This window comes from Nicotiana sylvestris, chromosome 8, assembly GCF_000393655.2.
Source record: "Nicotiana sylvestris chromosome 8, ASM39365v2, whole genome shotgun sequence".
Classification (NCBI taxonomy): domain Eukaryota; kingdom Viridiplantae; phylum Streptophyta; class Magnoliopsida; order Solanales; family Solanaceae; genus Nicotiana; species Nicotiana sylvestris.
The window spans coordinates 177,734,181-177,760,586 of record NC_091064.1 but is presented as its reverse complement, the minus strand read 5'-3'; the positions used below and the strand labels follow the sequence as shown (position 1 = coordinate 177,760,586).

The 26,406-nt window shown below is 35.3% G+C and overlaps 1 protein-coding gene across 3 annotated transcripts; it reads right to left on the bottom strand.

Annotated features, from left to right (window-relative positions):
- Nucleotides 1-415: 415 nt before the first annotated feature.
- On the bottom strand, nucleotides 416-10,197 carry LOC104211654 (omega-amidase, chloroplastic). Of its 3 annotated transcripts, XM_009760744.2 has the most exons (11): nucleotides 10,096-10,195; nucleotides 9,746-9,970; nucleotides 9,420-9,536; nucleotides 8,485-8,709; nucleotides 7,498-7,591; nucleotides 7,166-7,240; nucleotides 1,984-2,062; nucleotides 1,814-1,829; nucleotides 1,171-1,251; nucleotides 941-1,023; nucleotides 416-830 (listed from the first exon to the last, which is right to left on the bottom strand). In XM_009760744.2, exons 1-11 carry the CDS (start codon nucleotides 10,108-10,110, stop codon nucleotides 752-754), a joined length of 1,089 nt encoding a protein of 362 aa, XP_009759046.1. In that variant the 5' UTR covers nucleotides 10,111-10,195; the 3' UTR covers nucleotides 416-751. The 3 variants fall into 3 exon arrangements, with proteins under 3 accessions (XP_009759046.1, XP_009759047.1, XP_009759045.1); XM_009760745.2 differs by lacking the exon at nucleotides 9,746-9,970 and having other exon boundaries at nucleotides 10,096-10,197; XM_009760743.2 differs by lacking the exon at nucleotides 10,096-10,195 and having other exon boundaries at nucleotides 9,746-10,089.
- Nucleotides 10,198-26,406: the final 16,209 nt, after the last annotated feature.

Genomic DNA, 26,406 nt, shown 5'->3' with positions numbered 1-26,406 from the left:
TAATGTCCACTCTTACTTGATGGATTTCCTAGATAATTTGAAACCAGCCCAGGTTGTGGAATATTAAGGTACAGAACATCAATGTCGAAAATAATAGCTGTTTCATGGATATGTTTAGGACTAATCCATTTGCAAAGACAGTTTCCCCCGTCAACTCTAAAAATGAACAAATGACACTCTGTTTGGTCAAAGTTGATATTTCTAAAGCTGTGATAGCTTATAGATTGGTGCAAGATGAGATGTACCAGCAAGTAGGGTCACTGATGTCCTAGACAACAATTATATGATCTCCTATAGTTACATCTCGTGAAAAGCACATGTTTCCTTGAGATTGTTAACTAATCCCAAGTATCCTTTTCATCTTGACTTCCTGTTTATAAAATGCTTCAATGTAGCTTATTTAGGGAGCTTGATGTTGATTTCATTGACACAAGGGCAGTGCCGCAATTATATTCCAAACAGACATAGTACAATCACCAGAACAATACATGAACAATCGGTCTCCCTTATTGCACATAATGTCATTATCCTATAAGCAGAACATCCACCTTCTGCATCAGAATATGTTGCACATCCAAAGTTGAAGATTAAATTAAGGATGATTGACTAGAACTCTGACCATCAGCCACTATGGAAGAATTAGCAATCATCTTTTCTAGACATGATCCCCATCTCCATAGAACTTCAGTTCTCAAGCAAAACTATCAGGTTTTCATGTCATCATTACACTCCTTATGACACATAACTAGCATTACTGAGAACTTGACCTCTGTACATCTACCAACTGGTAAAGATCACCACGCCTTTGCTTCTCTAATGGAAGGTTTGTCCTGGATGTCAAATTTGCCAATGATTCATATGTTTACTGTAGAAGTCCCATAATAGTTGTAATTGCAAAGAACGTCAAAAGGAAACACGTAGTAGGTGCCTGGAATCTCACCTCCTCTGCTCAATTTGTGAATAGTCAATCTCCGAGATGATTATCGCCTCGTCATGTTCAGTCGTCGCCAGCACTTCTCCGAACTGCCACATATATACCAATTAATCATAGTAGTTACAACTAATGACACCCCTTCTCTTTGTACACGGAGAAGACTATTCTCTCTTTAAATCAGAGGATTCATTTGTTTATTTTCACAAGTCATAAGGACATAAAATATGATCACTTACTGGTCCAACTAATGTGGAATGCCCCCAAGCCACATATCCAGCACCAGCATCTCGAGCAGGTGAACATGTTGCGACATATAGCTGAAACAAGTATATTTATTTTTTACGACAAAGCATATAAAAATATTCAAGACCATTGTGTTTTTTTAAACTTTCAATAAAGACACCGATGCACAAGACCATTGCGAGTCATCTGAATGGTAAAGCTAGGTGCCCTAATTACAATTAGAGTTTGCTTCCAGTAAACTCATAGATTTACCTTTGCTGTAGCTACCCTTGCCCTGTTCCTTCTACTTATTGGGTTCCATTTTATTCCTTTTTAAACTCATTTCCAAGACAAAAAAGTTAAAGAGTCGATCCAAGTAGTGACAATGACTGAAAATATACAAACCCTGGATAAACATCTGTGTTTGTTCATCTTATCCTTTCCTGAGATATTTCATGCACCATATAGTAACGCAACACTTTCTCGGTTTATGTGGAAAACAAGGACATTATAAGGCGAAAACAGCTCAAGGTGTTAGGTATATTAACATGCAGAATAAAATGGTGCTGCACCAAAAAGGTGAGAAGCATCTCAAGCCTTTCACTTTTAAACCTTTTCTGGTCCAAAGGTTGTGATTATATAGGAACTCTGTTATACCTGATTATCAACTGCCCTGCATGAGAAAAAGGCACAGATTAGTAATGTCAGATGTGGCGCTATTGGAGTTGGGCTTATGAAGGATTTAACATAGATATTTTTTTCAATAAACAAATGACCTAGATGTTTAACAACAGAACAACTTCACCTAAAGAAGATATTCATATTACCTTGCCCTTTGCAGTAACTCCCAGTGCAGTGGTCCTGTAGTCATGTTGAATGCCCCAGGATAACAGATCAGGTGAGCACCTGGAAATCAAACATAGGATCCATTGACAAAGATAATGATAGTGGAGAAACTATTGATAAGCAGCCATGAGAAATTACCGATAAGCCGCCACTGTTGTTAGGCAGGATCCACGGTATTCTGCATAAACTACAATCATTTCATTTGCTATTTCAACTGATCCGGCATAGCATTCCTTTGGTTCATTTGTTCATTTTCCAAACAATTGGGGCATATGCAAGGACAGTGGACACTAAATGTACCGCAACAACACGATCTTTTATTTCCTCGCCCTTTTTTCCAATAGAAGCAGCTCCTCCAACACATGGCTATATCCAATTTGTGGGGAGGGCACCACCCAAATGTCTTAAGATTATCACTCCATCCAACTCTTTATTTAGGTTATCCATCATTATGTCCACTTTGTCCGGTAAAATAACAAAATTTTGAATGTATGCATCCCTCTGTGGGATAAAGACAGTGGTGCACCACCTCGGTAGGGAATATAAAGATTTATAAGCAAAGATATTAGATGCATGCTTGAAACATCTAAGAGATGTTTAATACACTTTCTGCAAAATGTTTCAAACATTTACAAGATATTTGAAAAGAATGAGCCTTACTGGATCATCTTTGAAATGGATCATGCCTTTCTTTTTCTAATCTTTCAAACCACTTCTTCATCCTCTCTATTGGATAATCTTTTCGCCGCAATTGAGGTATGGCTTCAAATGCCCAAGCCTACATTGTGTGACAATAAAATAAATAAAAAATTATATAAATAATACAAAATTAGAAATATTAAACAAGATTTATTTAGTTACCATGAATGCCAAAGGAAATCCGTAGAGACTATACGAGTCACTCTTAGATTGTTGATGCTCTTTCATAAATTAATCAATAGTCAAGCGGAAACTATTTCGGCCCCATGAATAATTGTCGAAAGTCTCTTCTGTAGAGGCCAATTTGACTGTATTTTCACGAACACCACAAGTTTTGGTCCTTTGCCAACAAAATGCAGTGAACAACCCAAATCAAGCATAGTGCATACTTGTATTTTTTTGGATTTGATCGACTCAAATATTGTTTTACAAGTCACAGGCCTATTTCCTTTGGTAATAAGTTGCCACATATCTTCACCATAAGAAGGTACTTTTCAATCTTCGAATTAGTGCAAGAATATCACAGTTGAGTCCAGTCAATATGGCAAACTCACGAAGGCCGGTAATCTTTTGCAATTAAACCATATAACTCGCGGATCTCCTCGCAGAACACTCTACGGAGTAGAAGGCCATGCACCATAGATGCCGGAATAGTGGCCTCTCAGGCAAATCTAAAAAGCGCCCGAAAGGACTAATCCTAAACTTGTTTTCGAGGCCCCTATCCTTCAACAAATTTCTGAACTCACCCAAGCTAATCTTAATGAGGATCTCACTGTGATCTTCTTGTTGAAGGTCTCATTATCATCCAAAAATGTCTTGAACTTGAACTGTCGAAGTTCCGACTGAAGCTTGAAGATTTCAACCTCGCAACTGCCATACTCATCTTTAGGCATCTCAACATGTATATCATTTAAAAATGTTGCTTAATAAAAGGCACAAGGGTAATCAATTTAATAATTAAAAAAAAACTCCCTATAGTCATTTTTACAAAGAAATGTTTGAAATATATTGAGCTTACCTAGAAGAGGCATTATCATTCTTTCTATTTTTTTTCTTCTTTCTGCCTCTTTTTCTTCTTCTCTTGAAGCTTTTTTTCTTTTGGTTTCAACATGAAATCTTTGTAGCGGTTGAAAGAGAAAGAAATAGAAGAGAAGACCTCTGGAGATGAAGATTTTATGTTGAAACCAAGAGAAAAAAAAGCTTTAAGAGAAGAAGAAGAGGAGACAGAAAGAAGAAAAAAGAGAAAGAATGATAATGCACATTCTCAAGTTGTTGAGGTCAACTCAATATGTTTCAAATATATCTCTGTAAAATGATTGTAAAGAGATTTTTTTAATTATAAAATTGAGTATCCTTGTGCTTTTTAAAAATCAAAGTTTTTTAATCATGTACAAGTTGAGATGCCTAAAAATGAGGATGACAGTTGCGAGGTTGAAATCTTAAAGCTTCGCTCGGAACTTCCATAGTTCAAGTTCAAGACATTTTTGGATGATAATGAGACCTTCAACTGGAAGATCACAGTGAGATCCTCATTAGGATTAGCATGTATGGGTGAGTTCAGAAATTTGTTAAAGGATGCTGGATGAGGGCCTCGACAACAAGTTTAGGAGTAGTCCTATAAGGCACTTTTTGGATTTGCCTGGGAGGCCACTGTTTCATTCTCTATAGTGCATGGCCTTCTACCCCTTAGAGTGTTCTGCGAGAAGATCCAGGAGTTACGGCTGAATTACAAAAGATTACTAGTCCGATTTGGCCTTCGTGAGTTTGCCATAATGACAGGACTCAACTGTGGACATTCTTACACTAATTCGAAGATTGAAAAGTATCTTCTTGATGGTGAAGATTTGTAGCAACTTATTACCAAAGAGAAAAGGTATGTGACTTGTAAAATAGTGTTTGAGATGATCAAATCCAAATCCAAAAAAAAAAATACAAGTATGCACTATGTTTGATCTGGTTTGTTCATTGCATTTTGTTGACAAAGGATCAGAACTGTAGTGTTCATGAAAATACAGTCAGATTGGCCTCCACAGAAAAGGCTTTTCTACAATTATCCATGGGAACGAAATAGTTTCTGGTTGACTGTTGATTATCTTATGAAAGATATGAAAGAGCATCAACAATCTAAGAGTGACTCATATAACTTCCAAGGATTTCCTTGGACATTCATGGTAACTAAATAAATCTTGTTCATTATTCCTATTTTTGTGTTATTTATATCATTTTCTATTTATTTTTTTATCACACAATATAGGCTTAGGCGTTTGAAGCCATGCCTCAATTGCAGCCAAAAAACTATCCAAAAGAGAGGACATCGCCGCGAATCAAGAGGTGGTTGTTTGAAAAGATAGAAAAAGGCAGGCCTAATCCATTTCAAATCAAAGATGATCCAATAAGGTTCATTCTGGTGGATGTTTCAAAGATGTTTGAAACATCTTTTAAACATTCTGTAGAAAGTGTTTTAAGCATCTATAGGATGTTTCAATCATGTCTCTAATATCTTTGCTTTGGGGTACACCCTTTTCTTTATCCTAGAAAGGCTGAAAAGAGGGAGGCTTATATCCAAAATCTTGTTATTTTACTCGACAAAGACGACATGATGATGGATAGCCTAAGTAAAGAGTTGGATGGAGTGACATTCATAAGATGTTTGGGTGGTGCCTTTAAGATAGAGAAGGGTAGTGTGCAAACACCACAAATTGGAGATGACCATGTGGCGAGAGGATATGGTAGTACAGGAGAAAAATACGTTAGTGGAGATAGTAGAATAGGAGGAGGAGTAGTTCGTGACGATGGTGATGGTGCAGGAAAAGAACATTTTGGTTATGATGATGGCAAAACAATGCATTTTGATGATGATAATAGTAGGGAGAAGGTTTTTAGTTATGATGATGGTAGAGGAGCTGCTTTTATTGGAAAAAAGGGTGAGGAAATAAAAGATCCTATTGTTGCGGGTACATCTAGTGTCCACTGTCTCTAAATATACCCCAATTGTCTTGAAAAGGAAAGAGCAAATGAGAACAGGAGGAATGCTATGCAGGATTAGTTGAAAGAACAAATGAAAATAATGAAGTTTATGCACAAGTTTGTAACTCAATGAACAAAACACATAAACAATTAATAAGGTATGTCGAGAATTCCACAAAAGTGTGGCAATTAGGTTATGTTTCCCCGATAATATTAATTGCATGATATGTCTAAAACTAAATTAATCTATTTAATAATTGCATCCAATTACGATGACGCATTTACTCATGGTATCATGGTGCTTCCCAGTTCGCGATACTCAAGCCCTATAATCTTTCTGTTTATTTTGCAACTCTTATTCTCTTTCTTGTCGGTTCACTTCATCTTTTTATACACAATCATTTGTGAATAATCTTCTCGGAACTATTGTCGAGTGTTATTCACAGAACTAGAATTGAAATGTAAGCATGAACCTTTTGAAATGGTTAAGACCTGTCTCCTTTTAGGTTCTCCCAGTCTTCAGTGGATTTCCCACAAATATTCTGCAGGTCATATGACTGATAAGGAGAAAATTGATTGGTTCAATTCTTCTTTTCTTTTCTATTGGTTGTCGCCGAACTATAATTTTTCTAATGTTGCGGTTCATTAAATCGAGATTCTCTCCATAATGCCTCTCCATTCTAGATCATCTTTGCCTTGATACTGCTACTTATGAAGTAGGCCCTTGTCTCCCACCATATATAGGAGATAGCGTATACAGACTGAATAACTAGAACCAAGAGCTTCAGCAGTTAGATGAGCTGAATTTACGCTTTTTACTCCCAAGTTCACCATACTGCACTGAACACGGATATGGACATGTATTTTTTCAATCAGTTGGTGTATGAGTTCTGAAAATTGTCAAAACATTTGCCTTTGGGACCTCTCCACAATGCATTCAAGAGTGACATTTTTCTTTTTCTTTTTCTTTTTCTTTTTCTTTTTGAGCAATTGCTTTCAAGAGTTATATTGTGAATAAATTATCAATTTCAGCAGTGAAAACAGAGGTGCTGTAAGTTGGTCTGGAATTCCTTGTGATGTACAAATTACTTAAGTTTAAGTCTCTAGGTCACTCTTTGCAAATGAATTGGAAGCTTCTGATGTGTACTTATTTCAAAGCATGCACAACGCTGAACCAAGGTTACAAACACTGGACCATATTTCAATGTCGTAATGAAACATGCGTTGTGTCATTATTAAATTGTCTACACACTCCTACTAGACCAGAAGTAAAGCAGTTGAACTCTTCTTTGGTATACAAGGTAATAGCTATGAACAATCATTGACTTCCTCTAATAAAGCCAAAGACATTACTCATTAGCATTACGGTGTAAATCATTAAAACACAACACATTATGCTGACATGAACTAGTATTAGGTTTAAAGAAAAAGTTTACATATATAAACAGTCAGCAATTCACAACTCCTTGCAGAAATCTAAAAAAGGAAAATACACACCTCTTGCTGCATATAGCATAGCCAATTCCTGAAAGCGAATGTCGTAGCAAATCCCTATACCAATTCGGCCAATCTCTGCAGAAATATAGTTATAATTATTTCTCAAACGCACTGGATGGATGCATCAATTAACTTAGAAATACAGAAAAGGAAATATTCATGCTCTTCAATGAAGCAGAAGACAATGTAACCAAATCTATCAAAATACGGAACATAAACAAGCAGTTAAAGTTATTATATTAACTGGAAGAACTTTCAGAACAGTGGAGCTGTCTCTAACACTATCTTATGAGTAATTTGGTTGATGCCAGAAAGTAAGATGGAGAAAATACCTGTATCCACAACAGTTGGAGTCTCTCCTGCTGTAAGCATCTTTGACTCCTTAAAGGTTATTTTACCAGGAATATCTATGTCAAAAAGATGTATCTGCAAAGACATCAATGCGTCAGAAATTTTGCAGAGTTCCCATCTTCTTGATTTTCCCAAAATACTACTAGATATGTTTTTTTGCTTGGTGACTAGACTTACTTAGCTAATGGGCACATGCCATTATGCAAGGCAAAAATTGGCATTTATAATTCTACTATTTTACTCCAACCCTATAACTCTGTGAACAGCTACAGAAATACTTCTATTCATATTAAAAAGGCTTACAACTGGACGACCGTGGACAGTTTATCGGTTGGACCCCGCGTCTATATTATTAGTTCCCGGACCTTTTATCGCAGAACGGTACTAAAATTAAGATTTCAGTAAAATCTAATGGAGTCCGAAATTTCAAAAGGATAAATAAAAATAAAACAAAATATAATGGAATTCCTCAAATGCAGAGAATAGGCAAAACTTGACTAATCTTAGTTTATTCTCTTATCTTTTTGCCCAAAAATTCTTTAATTAAACTCGAAAATCATCTATTCCGCCCAGATCACTGGGAGTACTCTTTTGAGTGTAAAATAGCATTATCAAGATGCTTTTCAACCCAGAAAAGTACAAAAAAAGAGAACAAGACACCCCCACCCCCCCAATATTTGTCAAATATAAGTTAGTAGTAATATTAAACAGAAAATTATGAGGGGCTGGAACAAGTAACACTCACAGATCTGTCACCAAGAAATAAACGTCTGACTACACTCTACAACATCATTCAATTTCTAAATCCGAAAACCAAGATTATACACTCTCAGAACCTTGTACTATTGAAGTTTATAGTTTACATAATTGATTGAGCATATGACAATCACTTCCTTAGTTTCTTCTAGATCTCAGTGGCAAAGCTAAAGCTACATGCCCTCACTACAACAAGAGAGGTATTTGCTTACCTTTCTGTGCTTAGCTTTCAACTTTCCATCAGCATCGAAAATGCAGCAAGTATTATACAACTTGTCCCCACTGCGTTCAGGTATAGAGCCTCCCACTATTGTGATCTTCAGAAGTCGAGCTACTTCAGAGAGCATGGCAGTTGATGGAGATGCATCAGAACCAGCATCAATGTCTTCAGCATAAATTGGGAAGCTATCATTTGAATATGGACTATTCCATATTTCCTAGCAAAAAGCAAAGCCCAATAGTAAGCTAAAATCAACTGCTGTAAACTTTCAATGGCAGTTAATACCCAAGCCATTGCAGAAAGGTCCGCTTCAGGTAGCAAAATCTACATAAGAAAACATCTCTTTGTTGCCTCAACATATGATTATGTCCAAATTCTTACCATAAACTAGGAAAGGACATGACGAGATACTCAAAGTGAATCTATATGTCATACGTAACAGCCCTCATACAAGATGAGACAATGGTACGCACATTTCCTCTCCACTAATGAATTGGAATAAAGATTACAAACACATTTAGATATATGAAAGAAGTGCAGCTTTCATAGGCATTTGCATGTTAATAGGGAGGCTAATTTAAGATTGAAACAGCAATAATATCTGGAACACAATTAGCTACGGTCATACAGTGTCCTATGTTGGTTGTATAAAGTGTTTCAAAAGAATTTTATAATGGCCTTGTCCTACTCTGCCCATTATCTTAAAATTTTGGATTGGATGCTCAGATAATTTGATGGTCACATCGATATATTAGGCTATTAGCCGTTGGAAATGTTAAGACTTTATAACTGAGTTGCTTACCCTAACGAACACTAAGTATGCATACCAAAATTTACAGTTGCGGCAATCAGACAGAGTATTACTACTGATATATGTATACGACAAGAAACAGATGCATTGAAAGAACAAATTATATGTGAACTCACAGGCAAAACAACAAGCTTAGCCCCCTTCTCAGCAGCCTCCTCAATTGCTGTTCGAGCATGAATAATATTCCTTTCCTTATCTGATGTCACTGCTAATTGACATAGCCCAATCTTAAACTGCTCATTCAACATCAAATTCACAAATCAAAAATGGATTAAACAAAATTCACCTATCAAATCAACTATTACCACAACTCAACTTAGGTGAGCGAGACAGGTAATTTTTAATTCAAATAAGTGAAGTTAAATTAACTAAACTATTCAAAGAAAAAATCACTTATACATGCACACAATTAATAAACACGCACAAAAAAAGGGGGGGAGACCTTTGTGATGGAAGGAGAGGGCAATTGGAGAGCGGTAGGAACCCTAGCTTGTTCAGGCATGAAAGAGGAAGCCATGGAAGAAACTGATGTAGTGAGGGTTGTACGTGCTGAAAACTGCAAATTGTTGCTTCGAGTGGTTGTACGATTTGGAATGATGTGAAAGGGACGATGGAGCAGGAGTGAGGGTGTAGGCCGTACGATGGACCGAGAAATGGAGGATCCAATCTGTGAAGAAGAAGAAGAAAGGGTTGAAGACAAGAAGACGAATCCAATTCTCATTTCAACTTCAATTTCTCTTTCATTTTCATTTTCTGTTCGAAGCCAAAGTTAATTCCACCGACTAAACTTACCAAATTATCCCCCATGTTTGTGATTCTTAACAATGGAGTCTTCTATGTGGCATGACTCAAAACACTTGTGTTGAGTATGGACTCTTGCGTGCACTTGATTTTTTTAACTAAAATTAAGGGGATATAACACCCACATGTGACACGAATTTTTATTTTGATATATACTCATATGATCACAAAAAGGTTAGCATTATTATTATTATTATTATTATTATTATTATTATTATTATTATTATTATTATTATTATTATTATTATTATTACTATTATTTGAAGAGCTAAAAGATACTTCTTTAATTATTACTTTTAAATATTAAAGATATGATTCATAGAAGTAGTAGCTTTTAATGTAGTTGTCTGAATATGTATGTTTTGTTATGAATAGTTTGTACATTGGATACTACATTGGATGCTACATTGGATGCCTATGTTGTGAATAACTTAAAGATTAAATTTTTTATTTTATGTCCATCATCTTTATTTTTTATGCCTATAAAAGGCCATGTAATTGCAATGGAAAAATACACCAAAGTGAAAGAAGAAAACGCTTCTCCCTTCTTTCTATCTCTTCTTATTTACATTTTACTGCATTACTTTTATTTTATTACACGTTATCAGCACGAAGCTCTAATTTTATTCTTAACTCCCGCTAAGTTGAGCCATATTTTATTAAGGTATGTATCATTATAATCATCTTATTTATGGCAGTACATATCATATGCTCACTGTTTGCAGATTACTTGTGCGCTTGGGCATCTTAAATAGTTTAAGTACATTGCAGTGATTAAATAACTATTTCCTTCCGTGCTCAACTCTTAGAGGACCTCAAAGTCATCAAACTAGCTATGCACTAATGTCATGGACTCCCTGGATCAAAACATATCTTTAAGGCATTTTGAAGAACTGTGAGAAATGAATTGACAATCAATAATTTTTTAATTACTTTATATTTATTGGAACATATAAATAATGTTAGTCACGTTCAATTCTATTAACACATATATATCAATAATATAAAGTGAAATGAAACAAGTATGTAATTTCTACTTTATGGCAAGAATAAAATGAAATAGTAGATTGTTAACATGATATAGCTCTATTTTCATTTCTTTTACCTTAATCGTTTTGTTTTCATTAATTGTTTATTATTATAATTATTTCTCTAACTTATTCATCTTTTATGATAATTTTCACTATGTCAAATTTATCAAAACTTGAATTTGTGGCACTTGACATCACCGGAAGGAACTATTTATCATGGGTTCTTGATGCTGAAATTCACCTTGACGCTAAAGGTCTTGGAAATACTATTATACAAGGAAATGAAGCATCAAATCAGGATAAAGCGAAGGCCATGATTTTCCTTCGTCATCATCTACATGAAGGGTTAAAAACTGAATATTTAACCGTAAAAGATCCACTTGAATTATGGATTAATTTGAAGGATCGATATGACCACCTAAAACTTACGGTATTACCGAAAGCTCGGTATGAGTGGATACATTTAAGGTTGCAAGACTTTAAAACCGTAAGTGAGTATAATTCTGCTATCTTTAAAGTAAGTTCTCTATTAAAATTATGTGGAGACACTATCACAGATGAGGACTTATTGGAAAAAATATTTTCTACTTTTCACGCTTCAAATGTGGTGCTACAACAACAATACCGTGAAAAAGGTTTTAAGAAATATTCTGAGTTAATTACATGCCTACTTGTGGCTGAGCAGAATAATACTCTATTAATGAAAAATCATGAAGCTCGTCCCACCGGGTCAGCTCCATTTCCGGAAGTGAATGTTGTAGCAACATATGATAAGTTTGAAAGAAAACAAAATAATTACCGTGGTCGTGGACATGGTCGTAAACGTGGACGTGGCAGGGGGCGAAACAATTATCGTCATTATGGTGGAAATAAATTGGAGAACAATAAGGGTTCTCAAATTAATCATTCAAAAGGTAAAGCTAGTATGTGTCACCGATGTGGTATGAGAGGTCATTGGGCACGCATTTGTCGTACGCCAGAACATTTTGTCAAACTTTATCAAGCCTCCCTCAAGAAAAAAGAAAATAATGTGGAGGCACACTTGACCTTTCAAAATAATGATGATGAAGCAGGTCCCTCAAATAAATATGATTCTAAGGCACATCTTGCATATAAAGATGATGATTTTGAAGGCCTAACAAATATTACTCATTTAGAAGTTGGAGACTTCTTTGAGGATATTGACTGAAGAACTAATCATCTTACTGGGGAATGAAGCTATAAAAGTTGTTATTTTTATGTTTGCAACTAGTTTATTTTTCTTGAGTGTATTTTCCTAATGCATCATGTGTTGCTAGTTTCTACATTCCTAATGTATTTCTTAATGTTTTTTTTCCCGCTTGTTTTTCATATTTCTTATGATGTATTATTTTATTTTTTATGAAGAATATGAAAATTTTCCGGTCTTCAATTGGACTCAAGATTAATAAAGATGATATATGTCTTCTGGATAGTGCTACAACACACACTATTTTAAAAGATAAGAGATATTTCTCTTATTTGGTAATGAAAGAAGCGAATGTTAATACAATATCCGGTAGTACAAGATTAATTGAAGGTTCTGGAAGAGCCAATTTATTACTACCAGGAGGAACAAATTTGGCTATTGATGAAGCACTATATTGTAGTAAATCTCAAAGAAACTTATTAAGTTTCAAAGATATTCGCCAAAATGGCTATCATATTGAGACTACAAATGATGAAAAGATTGAATATCTTTATATTACTACAATAATGTCCGGTAAGAAATATGTGCTTGAAATGTTACCTGCTCTTTCCTCCGGCTTATACTACACAAGTATTAGCAGGATTGAAACACATGCCATAGTAAACGAGAAGTTTACTAATCAAGATAATTTTATTATTTGGCATGACCGGTTGGGCCATCCTGGTTCTAATATGATGCGTAAAATAATTGAGAATTCACATGGACATGCAATGAAGAATCAGAAGATTCTTCAATTTAAGGAATTCTCTTGTGCTGCATGTTCTCAAGGAAAATTAATTATTAGACCATCAACTATTAAAGTTAGGATGGAATCCCCTGCATTTCTGGAACGTATACAGGGTGATATATGTGGGCCCATTCACCCTCCATGTGGACCATTCAAATATTATATGGTTTTGGTAGATGCATCTACAAGATGGTCACATGTGTGCTTACTATCAACTCGCAATATGGCATTTGCGAGATTGTTGGCTCAAATAATAAAGCTAAGAGCACAATTTCCAGATTATGCAATTAAGACAATTCGTCTTGATAATGCTGGTGAGTTTACATCCCAAGCCTTTAATGATTATTGTATTTCAACTGGGATAACAATTGAGCATCCGGTTGCTCATGTTCATACACAAAATGGTCTAGCAGAATCATTGATCAAACGCCTCCAATTAATTGCTAGACCAATGCTTATGAGAACAAAACTTCCCATTTCAGTATGGGGTCATGCTATTTTGCACGCAGCAGCACTTGTGCGGATAAGGCCCACAAGTTATCATAAAGTCTCCCCATTGCAATTGGCTTTTGGTCAGGAGCCAAATATTTCCCATCTTAGGATCTTTAGTTGTGCGATATATGTTCCAATTGCTCCACCACAACGCACAAAGTTGGGTCCTCAAAGAAGGTTGGGGATATGTGTTGGATATGAATCTCCTTCTATTATAAAATATCTAGAGCCGATGACTGGAGATTTATTTACGGCAAGATTTTCTGATTGTCATTTTGATGAATCAGTATATCCAACATTAGAGGGAGAAAATAAGCAGCTGAAAAAGAAGATAGATTGGAATGCATTATCACTGTCTCATTTAGATCCTCGAACAAATCAATGTGAACAAGAGGTTCAAAAGATTATTCATTTACAAAATATTGCAAATCAATTGCCAGATGCATTCACTGACCTACCAAGAGTGACTAAGTCACATATTCCAGCTGCTAATGCTCCAATTCGAGTTGATATCCCGGCAGGACAATTAATTAAAGCAAATGAGTCTAAGCCATGCTTGAAACGTGGTAGACCAATCGGTTCTAAAGATAAAAATCCTCGAAGAAGAAAAGGAGCAAGTGATCAAAGTGAACATAACACAGAGGTAGTGGCTCAAGAAGAGCCCCAAGACGTAACAAATGATAAGACCTTAGGAGAGGTCCAGGTACCTGAAAATAATGAAAATGAAGAGATATCAATAAGTTATGTCTCAACCGGGAAAAGATGGAACCGAAATAATATTGTTATCGATAACATTTTTGCTTATAATGTTGCTGTTGAAATAATGCAACAAGATGAGGATCTTGAACCAAAATCTGTCAATGAATGTAGACAGAGAAATGATTGGCCAAAATGGAAAGACGCTATCCAGGCAGAGTTAACTTCATTTGGAAAACGTGAAGTCTTCACACCCATAGTTCGAACACCTGAAGGCATAAAGCCAGTAGGGTATAAATGGGTTTTTGTGCGAAAACGAAATGATAAAAATGAAGTCGTTAGATATAAAGCGCCACTTGTGGCACAAGGGTTTTCCCAAAGGCTTGGAATTGATTATATGGAGACATATTCTCTTGTAGTGGATGCTATCACCTTCAGGTATCTCATAAATATGGCAGTGAAAGAAAAACTTGATATGCATCTAATGGATGTTGTTACAGCCTATTTGTATGGATCATTAGATAACGAAATTTTTATGAAAGTACCTGAGGGATTTAAAGTGCCAGAAGCATATAAAAGTTTTCGAGAAACTTGTTCAATAAAGCTTCAAAAATCTTTATACGGATTGAAATAATCAGGTCATATGTGGTACAATTGCCTGATTGAATACCTGTTGAAAGAAGGGTACAAGAATGATCCAATTTGTCCTTGTGTCTTTATAAAAGGTCTGGATCTGAATTTGTTATAATCGCCGTGTATGTTGATGATTTAAATATCATTGGAACTCCTGGGGAGCTTCCAAAAACAGTAGACTGTTTGAAGAAAGAATTTGAAATGAAAGATCTTGGAAAGACAAAATTTTGTCTTGATCTACAAATTGAGTATATGAAAGATGGAATATTTGTCCATCAATCAACATACACCGAAAAGATTTTAAAGCGATTCTATATGGATAAAGCACATCCATTGAGTACCCCGATGATTGTGAGATCACTTGATATAAAGAAAAATCCATTCAGACCTCATGAAAATGATGAAGAGCTTCTTGGTGCCGAAGTACCATATCTTAGTGCAATTGGGGCATTAATGTATCTTGCTAATAATTTCCGACCAGATATAGCTTTCTCAGTAAGCTTATTGGCAAGATTTAGTACTTCTCCAACACAAAGACACTGGAATGGTATTAAACATATATTCAGATACCTCAAAGGGACCATTGATATGGGTTTATTTTATTCAAATGAATCCAAGCCATCATTGATTGGTTATGCAGATGCAGGATATTTGTCTGATCCACACAAAGGTCGATCTCAGATAGGCTATTTATTTACAAGTGGAGGTACAACCATATCATGGCGTTCGACAAAACAAACTATGGTTGCTACTTCTTCAAATCATGCAGAGATAATAGCCATTCACGAGGCAAGTCAAGAATGCGTTTGGTTAAGATCTATAACTCAACACATTCAGCAAACATGTGGTCTTTCTTCGAAAGAGAATATTCCAACAATATTGTATGAAGATAATTCTGCATGCATAGCTCAATTGAAAGGAGGATATATCAAAGGAGATAGAACAAAACACATTTCACCGAAATTCTTTTTCACTCATGATCTTCAGAAGAATGGTGAAACAGATGTACAACAAGTTCGTTCAAGTGATAATTTGGCTGATTTGTTCACTAAGGCATTACCAACCTCAATATTTGAAAAGCTGATATATAAGATTGGAATGCGTCGTCTTCGAGACATTAAGTGATTTTTCATCAGGGGGAGTAACTACACGCTGCACTCTTTTCCTTAACCAAGGTTTTGTCCCACTGGGTTTTCCTGGTAAGGTTTTTAATGAGGCAGCAAGCAATGCATATTATAAATAACTATGTACATCCCAATATTTTTTTTGTAAGTTTTTAATGAGGCACATTATCTTACATGGACATCCAAGGGGGAGTGTTATGAATAGTTTGTACATTGGATACTACTTTGGATACTACATTGGATGCTACATTGGATGCCCATGTTGTGAATAACTTAAAGATTAAATTTCCTATTTTATGTCCATCATCTTTACTTTTTATGACTATAAAAGGCCATGTAATTGCAATGGAAAAATACACCAAAGTAAAAGAAGAAAACACTTCTCCCTTCTTTCTATCTCTTCTTATTTATATTTTAGTGCATTACTTTTATTTTATTACATGTTTTAGTTTAAGAAAAAAATAAGAAATGAATGTTCTTTCTCCCCTAAAATGAGATGAATGGATCATACTCAACATTTTTGCCAAGTTGAAGGGAGTATAACTTGGCAAACGACTTGAAATTATATATTAAAACATAATATTGATAACTGCAACTGATATTAGTCTGCTGATTTGTGATGACCTTTTACTTGCTCTTAAATTGAATTCTGTATTCTAAGGCTTTGAAAACCTCATTTAGCATCACCTTAATTTGCGTGCGCAGTCCGGGCGCGTAGCCGGAAAACCTAAGTATGAAAATATGTAAAAAATGATAAGTTTTGATTATAAAATGAGCTAATTTGACTTCGGTCAATATTTTGGGTAAACGGACCTGGACTCGTGATTTGACGGTCCCGGAGGGTCCGTAATAAAATATGGGACTTGGGCGTATGCCCGGAATCGAATTCCGAGGTCCCAAGCCCGAGAAATGAATTTTTAAAGAAAATTATTTTCTGAAATTATTTAAAGGAATTTAAAAAAAAATTGATTAGAACATGATGGTATCGGGCCCGTATTTTGGTTTCGGTGCCTGGTACAGGTCTTATATATGATTTAAGACGTTCTGTAGAATTTGGTAGAAAACGGATGTCATTTGACGTGATTCAGACCTAAATTGCTAAAATTGAAGTTTTAAGAAGTTTGAGAAAATTCTTTTATTTTGAGGTTTAATTCGTTGTTATTGAGGTTATTTTGGCAATTTGATCGCATGGATAAGTTCGTATGATGTCATTAAGTTAGTAAGAATATTTGGTTAGGAGCCCCGAGGGCTCGGGTGTGTTTCGGAAGGTTTTAGACTTATGAAAAGTTGCAGAATTTCTGCTCAGGTGCACAGATCTTTTGTGCATCGCGATCGCATAGTAACACTCGCGATCGCGAAGGAGGAATTGGGACAGGGGTGGAATTGTTCTTCATGAACGCAAAGCCATAGTCGCGAACACGGAGTACTGGGGGATTGCTCATCGCGAACGCGACCTGTGTGATGCAAACACGTAATGTAACTTGGAGGTGGGCTGGGATGTTGTTGTTCTTCTACGCGAATGCGTATGTAGGTTCGCGAACGCAAAGGTCTGGGGGGCCAACCCTTCGCAAATGCACAGGAGAACTCGCGATCGCGTAAGTCCACTTCTAGCAGCTCTTCGCGATCGCGACAGTGTTCTCGCGAACACGATGAACACTGTCGCCCAACACTTAAAACAGTAACCATTTCGAGATTTATTCAAAATTCCATAACTTCTTCACCTTAACTCCAAATTGGGCGATTTTTGAAAGGGGATTTCAACATCAATTCATAGGTATATAATCTTAGACTCAGTTTCTTTAATTTTCATTAACACCCATTAGATTTCTAGGCTTAAATCATGTTCTTAAGAGTAGAAAATTAGGGATTTGGGTAAAGTTAAGGCTTTTTGATTAATTGTGATTTAGACCTCGTTTTGGGGTCGGATTTCAAAACTAATTATATATTTGGGCTCGTGGATAAATGCGTGATTGGGTTTTGGTCCGAACCTCGTGTTTTGACCAAGCGGGCCCGGGGTCAATTTTTGGATTTTTGGGAAGAATGATTAGAAAGCTATAATTAGGTATTGGAATTAGATTGTTTAGCATTTATTGATGTTATTAAGTCGATTATGTATAGATACGATTGTCTTGAAGCCAAATTTGAAAGGAAAGGCAGTATTTGTGTGACGATCCGGCCAGTCGTCTCATGAGTTACCGCCCTATTTCCCCCATTTCCGCTTCTTTATGCTTCGTTATCCGTGTTTTATGTGATCCGGTTGACCAGTTTGAGTTCGGAGAGGATTTGGTAAGAAATGAGACATTTAGTCTCTTTTAAGAAGGTTTAAGTTGGAAAAATCAACTGGATGTTGACTTATGTGTTAGAGAGCTCGAATGTGAGTTCTGATGATTCGGTTAGCTTCGGGAGGTGATTTATGGCTTAGAAGCGTGATTGGAATTGGTTTTGGAGGTTCGGAGTAGAATTAGGCTTGAATTGGCGAGGTTGATATTTTGGCGATTTCTGGTTGATAGGTGAGATTTTGATATAAGGGTCGGAATGAATTCCGAGAGTTGTAGTAGCTTCTTTGTGTCATTTGGGATATGTGTGCAAAATTTCAGGTCATTCGGACGTGGTTTGGTTGGGTTTTTGATCGAAAGCGTATTTCGGAAGATTTTAGAAACTTAGGCTTGATCCGATGTGATTTGGTAGATTTGATGTTGTTTGAGGTGATTTGATGATTGGAACAAGTTTGAATAAGGTATTGGGTCATGTTTGTGCTTTTAGTCGAGGTCCCGAGGGGCATCGGGGTGATTTCGGATGGTTAACGGGAAGATTTGGGGCTTGAGAGATTTCAGAAAAATTGCTACTTTTGGTGTTTTCGCACTTGCGGTTTGGGGACCGCAGGTGCGGTGCCGCACGTGCGAGGGAGGAGGCCGCAAATGCGAAAGTTAGTTTGGCGAGTAGTTTCCGCAGAAGCGGTCAAGGTGGTCTCATCTGCGAAGCCGCAGATGCGGAATTTCTATCGCAGATGCGATTCTGGCTATTAAGTGAGGGACCGCAGAAGCGGTTGTTTTGAACGCATATGCGGGACCGCAGAAGCGGGTTTTTGGACCGTAGATGCGGAAAGGCCTGGGCAGAAGGTATATATTTCATACTTCGCGATTTTTGAAGGGTTTAACCATTTTTGAACTCGGAATTGGAAGCTTTGGGCGATTTTGAAGAGAGAAATCAAAGAGACTTCATTGAGGTAAGGATTTTGGACCTAAGACATGCTTCTATGGTAATATTTCATGGATTGGGACTGAAATTTAAGGAATTAAAGGACAAAAAAATGGAGGGTTAGGGCTTGAGTTTAAGAGGGCTTAAATTGAGGATTTGAGGGGTCATTTGAACTCCGATTCTTGTGTTTTTGATGTGTATAAACTCGTGGGGAGACGAGGAATCTAATGATGTGAAAATTTTTGAGTTTCGAAAAGTGGGACCGGGGCTCGGGTTTTGCTAATTTCGGGATTTTTGGTATTTTTCGATTATTTTCGCTTGGGCTTTGTTCCCTTAGCATATTATGACGTATTCGTTCTAATTTTGGATAGATTCGACGCGCGTGGAGGCCGATTCGAGGGGAAAAAGCATCGCGAGCTAGAGAGTTAGCCAGTTCGAGGTGAGTAATGATTGTAAATGATGTCCTGAGGGTTTGAATCCCCGGATTTGCTTATCGTAGTGCCATATTGAGGTGAGACACGCGCTTGATGATGAGCGTGGGGTCGTGTACTATTAGGGACTTGGTCCGTCCTGATTGATAATTTTACCGCGTATTTGATTGTAAACTATGTGTTGTCATCATTATTTGGGCTGAATGCCATATATGGGCCTAGTGCCAACTATTTGAACCCTTCGGGGCTATTTATTAATATTTTCTCATTGTTTGACTTGTTACTTGAACTCAGTCATGATATTTTCCCACTTTTCTTTTTTACTATTCAACCATTCTTTTCTCAGTTTTCAAGACTTAAATGATATTTTAAATGATGTTTGGGCTGAAAACACTGTTTTACCATTGCCCAAGGGGCTTGTGATGATTTTTGGACTGAGTAAGGCCGAGGGCCTATATTGTGAGGAACATTGATACTGATATGAGGCCGAGGGTCTGAGACACATATATTCGCCACGAGGTGGCTTGATTGATACGAGGTCGAGGGCCTAGATTTGATACTACGAGATGGCTTGATATTGCGCTTGAGCCGTAAGGGGGCCCTCCGGAGTCTGCATACCCCCAGTGAGCGCGGGTACCCATTGTGATATGAGATTGAGCCCGATGGGCGGAAATTGTTGATACTGTGCCCAAGGGGCGAACTTCTATGTGTTTACTTTATCTTAATTGTCTGTCAATTACCTGTTTATTTGTTGGAGAAGTATTTTTATTCTACTTCTCATTAGTTTACTGCTTACAAATTACTTATTTAACTGCTTCATTATAGAATACCTTGTGTATACGAGTTTTCTTACTTTCAGTCATTATTTATATTTATTACTCATTGGGTTGGAGTACTCACATTACTCCCTGCACCTTGCGTGCAGATCCAGGTGCCCAGAGGCCGAATGAGAGCTTTTCAGTCGTTCAGCATTTGCCGGGGATTACGAGGTAGCTACATGGCATTTGCAGCCCTGATTTCTCCCTTCTATCTTATTATTTTTCCGCATTTCTAGACTATATATGTAGTAGGCTGTTCATACTTGTATTAGAAGCTCTAGACTCGTGACACCAGATCAGTGTGGGCTGTGTAGTTTTTACGTCTTGTTGACTTCCGCATATCTAGCTTGTTGTTTTACTCACTTATTGTGATAATTGGTAATTTAACCGTGTTAACAATTGATTTATTAAAAATGAAAATAGGTTATGGTTTGATAGTTGGTCCGGCTTGCCTAGTAATGTGATAGGCGCCATCACGACCAATATTTGGGGTCGTGACAGTTTGAGGCTTGAGTTGGCCGTGGAAGTTCGAGGTAAGTGTTTGGTCTAACCTTAGCTTGGGGGGATTAGGAGTTGTGTCCTATTTTCTATTTGCTTCTTGTTGAGTATAACATATAGGCATGGTGATGAGTATCTATACGTTGGTATCAAGCATGCCCGTGAGTCTTAGATTGTGATTTTCATGACTTCGTTGTATTATCCGTACTTTAGAGGTGATTTCTATTTGTTGTGAAAAGTTTGTGGAAGGAATTGTGACCTTTGAACATCGAGGAGCATTGGCTCAAGTTATATTACGAATTGTGAAAGTATATGAGTTGATTGAACCCTTTCGAGCATTGGCTCAAGTGGTAAAGTGAGTTGTGAAGCAAAAGTGAATAAGAGAAAGAAGTCATTAAATTGTTCCCTTGCCGGGATATTGTTGCTTTATTAGTTATCTCCCTTGTCGGGACGTTGATATTATTGATGTTGCTCCCTTGCCGGGACTTAATTGTTGAATTGTTGTTCCCTTGCCGGATTCCTATTATAATCTTGTTTATCCCTTGCCCCATTGTTTGTGTTTGTTATTTGGGTGAGAAAGAGTGTTAAAGCACGAAGGGTGATGCCGTATATTGCTTGTTTTGGTGAGGAAAGAGTGTAAAGCACGAAGGGTGATGAAGTGTATTGTTTATTTATGAGGAAAGAGTGTAAAGCACGAAGGGTGATGCCATACCGCACGATGTACCATTCCGTGCCGATATTATTGATTATATGGTGAGGAAAGAGAGTAAAAATACGAAGGGTGATGCCGTGCACATTTTTGTTATATAATTGCCTTGGTGAGGACGAGAGTTAAAGCACGAAGGGTGATGCTGTGCATTTATTGATTTCTGATTCTTTATTGATATTCGAGTTATGTTGTTTCCTTCGTTACTTGATGTCTTTTTATTTGGAATTGTTATCTTCCCCACAGCATGCTCCCCCTCCCATATTGACTGGTTAGCTCTGTATTTCTTTTCCGCTGTATATATATTTGAACTGCATAGGTTTATTTAGTAGTATGGTCCTAGCCTCGTCACTACTTCGTCGAGGTTAGGCTAGGCACTTACCAGCACATGGGGTCGGTTGTGCTGATACTACACTCTGCACTGTGTGCATATCTCGGAGTAGCTTTTGGACAGTAGTTGGAGGCTTCCTTTAGTCCACCCGGAGACCCAAGGTAGATCTGTAGGCGTCTGCAGGCCCTGGCGTCTCCCTCTATCTCTATTTTCTGTTTCATTTTCCTTTTATTTAGAAACAGTGTACTGTTATTTCTTCTGACTTTGTATGTAGTAATCTTAGATATTCTATGACACTGTGACACCAGGTTTTGGGTAGTTGAGACTTAAGCAATTGTAATAGACGCAGATTTCAGATGTTTAATTGTTATCTTCCTCTTAATTATTTAAAGTTCCGCAGTTTTTTATGTTATCGCCTTATAATTGTTAAAAGAAGTAATTTGATAATGAAGTAAGTAGTTAAGGTTTGGCTTGCCTAGATCTCACTAATAGTTGCCATCACGACTCCCGAGGATGAAAAATCCGGATCGTAACATGATTGGTAAGTCATATAAATATAAATATATATATACTAGTTTCTGGACGCACGTGCTTGTAAGTGGTACTCGACTTTTAATGCTCAGAAAATTTGATGGATAGATGAAGAAAGCCAGAGGTGTATTATGACTCTTTAAGAAGAGGTACATGAGGACTCTGTTAAAATAGACATATTACCATGCAAAATTATAACACAATACAGAAAGATATATTGTATAGTTTAGACTTCACGAAAATTAACATTGGTATAAGATCAAGGAATACTGTATACACCTTTGATAATGTGTACGTCTGAGCTGCCATCTCCTTTGGACTCTTGTCTTTAAAATTTAGGAAATTTTCATAAAGCACTATCTTTTAGTAGTAATTAGCCATCTATAGATACCATTTGCTATATTACGGATTATAGATACCTTTTATGTGGTTATAAGTTATATTTGACGTATTTAAGATATTGTATTCATGAATACAAAAGTAAAAATAGGCATAAATCAGGGAAGTCTAGCTAATCAGTTGTTGTATTCGAGTGTATTCGACTGTATTCATGGAGTGAAACATGGGATTACAACTGGACAGATTATTGTATTCAACTGTATTCACGACGTGAAATAGGGGATTACATTATTTTTAAAACGGAAAGTGAATCAATTAACATAATAGACTCCTAATATAACTCAACAAACTCAATTATACATACAAATTTTGTATTTTCAGTTATAAAAAAGATTCTCAACCGAGAAATACCACAAAAATATAGCAATCTTCAGAGAAATTATATAATACATCTGAATATATAAATTATATTAATTAAAAAAACTTATGAATACATTCAAGGCATATAACGAGATAGTGAATACGATGAAATACATAGAATACAACGGGATACATTGAAATACAATGAAAAAAAGACAGAGAATACAATAAAATACATGAAATACAATGAGATACATTGAATTACAATGAAGAAAAAGAGAATGAATACAATGAAATACATGAAAATACAGCGTAATACGTTGAAATTACATCGAAATATATTAAAAGAAATGTTCTTCTTCATCGCGAAAGATAAAGTTGTGGCGTGGATGTCACGTGGAATTGCTCTGGATTGATGAAGTTGATTTGAAACTAAATAGGGGAAGGCAAATAAGATGGAATAACAAGCTTTGGTTGCAATTACGGAGGTAGCTGTAGTTGTTGCTGTTGCACGCCGGAAACAGCCGCCGCAGGCAGCGAAGATAAATCCACAAATCCTCTTTCCTCATGTTTCTGCTTCGCTACCCCAAGAGTCGTCTGTGAAAATTGCTCTTCAAAATTTCCACCCTTTTGATTCTCCTCAACATGAACCTTTATCGGCGGCAAATTCATAGAAGACATTGGCCCAAACTGTTTGGAATCTTTCATACTTTGCACATAATATCACCAATAAAGTGTTTAGTTATCTTTTGAATCTTTCATACTTTGCACAAATCCGGTGGAAGGAGGAGGAGATTGGAATTTAAATAGGATGGGAGAAGAGAATGGGATGTATCAAAGTAGAGAGAGAAAAAAAATAGTGTAACTGATTAGCGTATTTAGTGGCTTAGGGCTAGGAGGTAACAAAATTAAATATTTTGCTATAGACCTTAAAAGGTATCTATAGAATATAATTTTTTAAATGGTATTTATTTAAAATAATAAGGTGTTAACCTTTGTTATAGGAGGTAAAAATTCCATAAAATTTTAACAGGGATTTTACTATTAATTCCATTACTGGAATGCCCTAAAAAGTGAGAGATGCTTGGCTCTACTCTTTAACTAGTATTAGTACTCGTGCGGATGCACATACACTAATCATGTCAAATATTTAAGTTATTTGGATTGTATGTAAATAATCTTAAAAATTACACTTTCTCAATAAATATAGATAATCATTGAATATTAACTACATGAAAAAAATTAACCATTTCTTATATTTTTCTTTTTTGATACCATTCTTGCCGGTGTCATTGAATCCTAAAAATAGTCAGAAAGCAAAATAATAACTCATATTTATGGCAAAACAATCAAATGTTGAGACAATGAATGATTCTTTGGATAAGACTTAACTCTTTTACTACTACTTGAACTCTTATTTGGTGTGTTGATATCTCTTAAAAAATATTTCTTTCTTAAAATTTCAGTTTCTAAAACATTATTTTTCAATAATAATTATTTTTATAATAATGTAATTGAAAATATTATTCTTAATTCAAAACTCATTTTAGTTAGCTATCTAAAAATATAAAAAATTCTTTAGCTAGTGAATTTTTTTACTCCATTTTGATATTTGACACTAACCATGTTAAATATCTGAGTTATTTGAATTATATGTAAATAACTTTAACATTTAAACCTTCTAAATAATTATATATAATCGTCATATATTAATTAAGAAACACTACATGAAAAAGAGTAACATTTTCTCAATTCTCGTAGTGATAATTTTATTTTTGCACTATTCTCATAGGTGTCATTGGAACCTAAAAATAGCCACAAAGTGAAATAATAACTCATATTTATGGCAAAGCACAAAGGTTGACATGATATAAACGATTCTTTGATTACAACGTCACTCTTATACTACGACTTGAACTCTTATTTGGTATGATTTTATCTTTGAAAAAATATTTTTATTTTGAAATTTCAATTTCTAAAACTTTATATATATTATAATAATAATTATCTTTTATTTGGATCAAAATATCCACTCTTGAATGTTGTTTGGTTGGCAAATAATACATTATTTACCTATGTAACAGTATCATATTATTAGATGCATATGTGTCATGCAAGTGAAGATATTATCCTTAATTTAAAATTCACTTTAATCGGCTATCTAAAAATTTAAATGATTTTTTGGCCGGATTTATTTCAGTATGACTCCACTTTAAGTTTATCGATATCTCTAGCCCCAGAATTTAAATTTTTAATACCCTATATATACAAAAATTTTGTTCTTTGAATCAATAAATGTTAAATTAGTTGATTATTATTATAAAACATTGCATATATTATCTTAAAATTGTCAAGTAGTTTATTTTTCGACACCATACTTTGCTTACCCTCAATGCAAACTACTCAAATTACATTCTAATTCAAATTCGAATATCATATCAGTTTGTTAGTAATAGTAATTTTTTAAAAACGACAAATAATGTAAGTTAAAAAATATTCGAAGATATCCTTATCTTATAATCTATGTATTTGAGTTGAAAAAAATATATTTGAAATCGATGAGATTAACTTTCAAATTTTTTATATTTAACAAAGATGAAACATAAGAAGAAATTTGTTGTCATCTTTTATTTCTCGTTTTAGATCTTTCTAACATTTTCAGTATTTATTTTCTTTTATCTTATTTTTTATGTCATTATTTTTTTTGTTACAAAAAATTATTTTTTTCACTATAAAAGGATGATTTTTAATAAAAATTGTCTATATATGAACTTTAGTTATATTTTTAGTCTTTGGTTGAAATTATTTCATATTTTTCTTTTGGTTTTATCTAATCAGCCTAAATTGGTGCTCACACAGCCAATTAATTAAATTAAAAAAAATTAAATGATGTGTAATTTATATATAATTCATATCTAATATGTGTATAATCGTGTGTTATCGGTATATCATCTATTTATATTAGCTATAAAAAATAAATAATAAATATGACCGGATATTATGTAAATATTCCATAAGATTTCGATTTTTTTGAGTTTATCTATGATATATTTTCTATTATAATAATTTTAAAACTCTCTACTAATGTTCAAAAATATCTTATATTTTTATTATATTTGAATTAAAAAAAGTAAAGAGTTTTTTCGAAATAATTTGTTT

Bases quoted from the DNA above. Each gene is read 5' to 3' on its own strand.
- LOC104211654 (XM_009760743.2), bottom strand. From the start codon at position 10,024: ATGAGAATTGGATTCGTCTTCTTGTCTTCAACCCTTTCTTCTTCTTCT. The intron at 7,592-8,484 runs GTAAGCAAATAC...ATGTCTTTGCAG, and splicing joins TGAAAGCTAAGCACAGAAAG to ATACATCTTTTTGACATAGA. The intron at 1,024-1,170 runs GTAAGTGATCAT...TATATGTGGCAG, and splicing joins ATTCCACATTAGTTGGACCA to TTCGGAGAAGTGCTGGCGAC.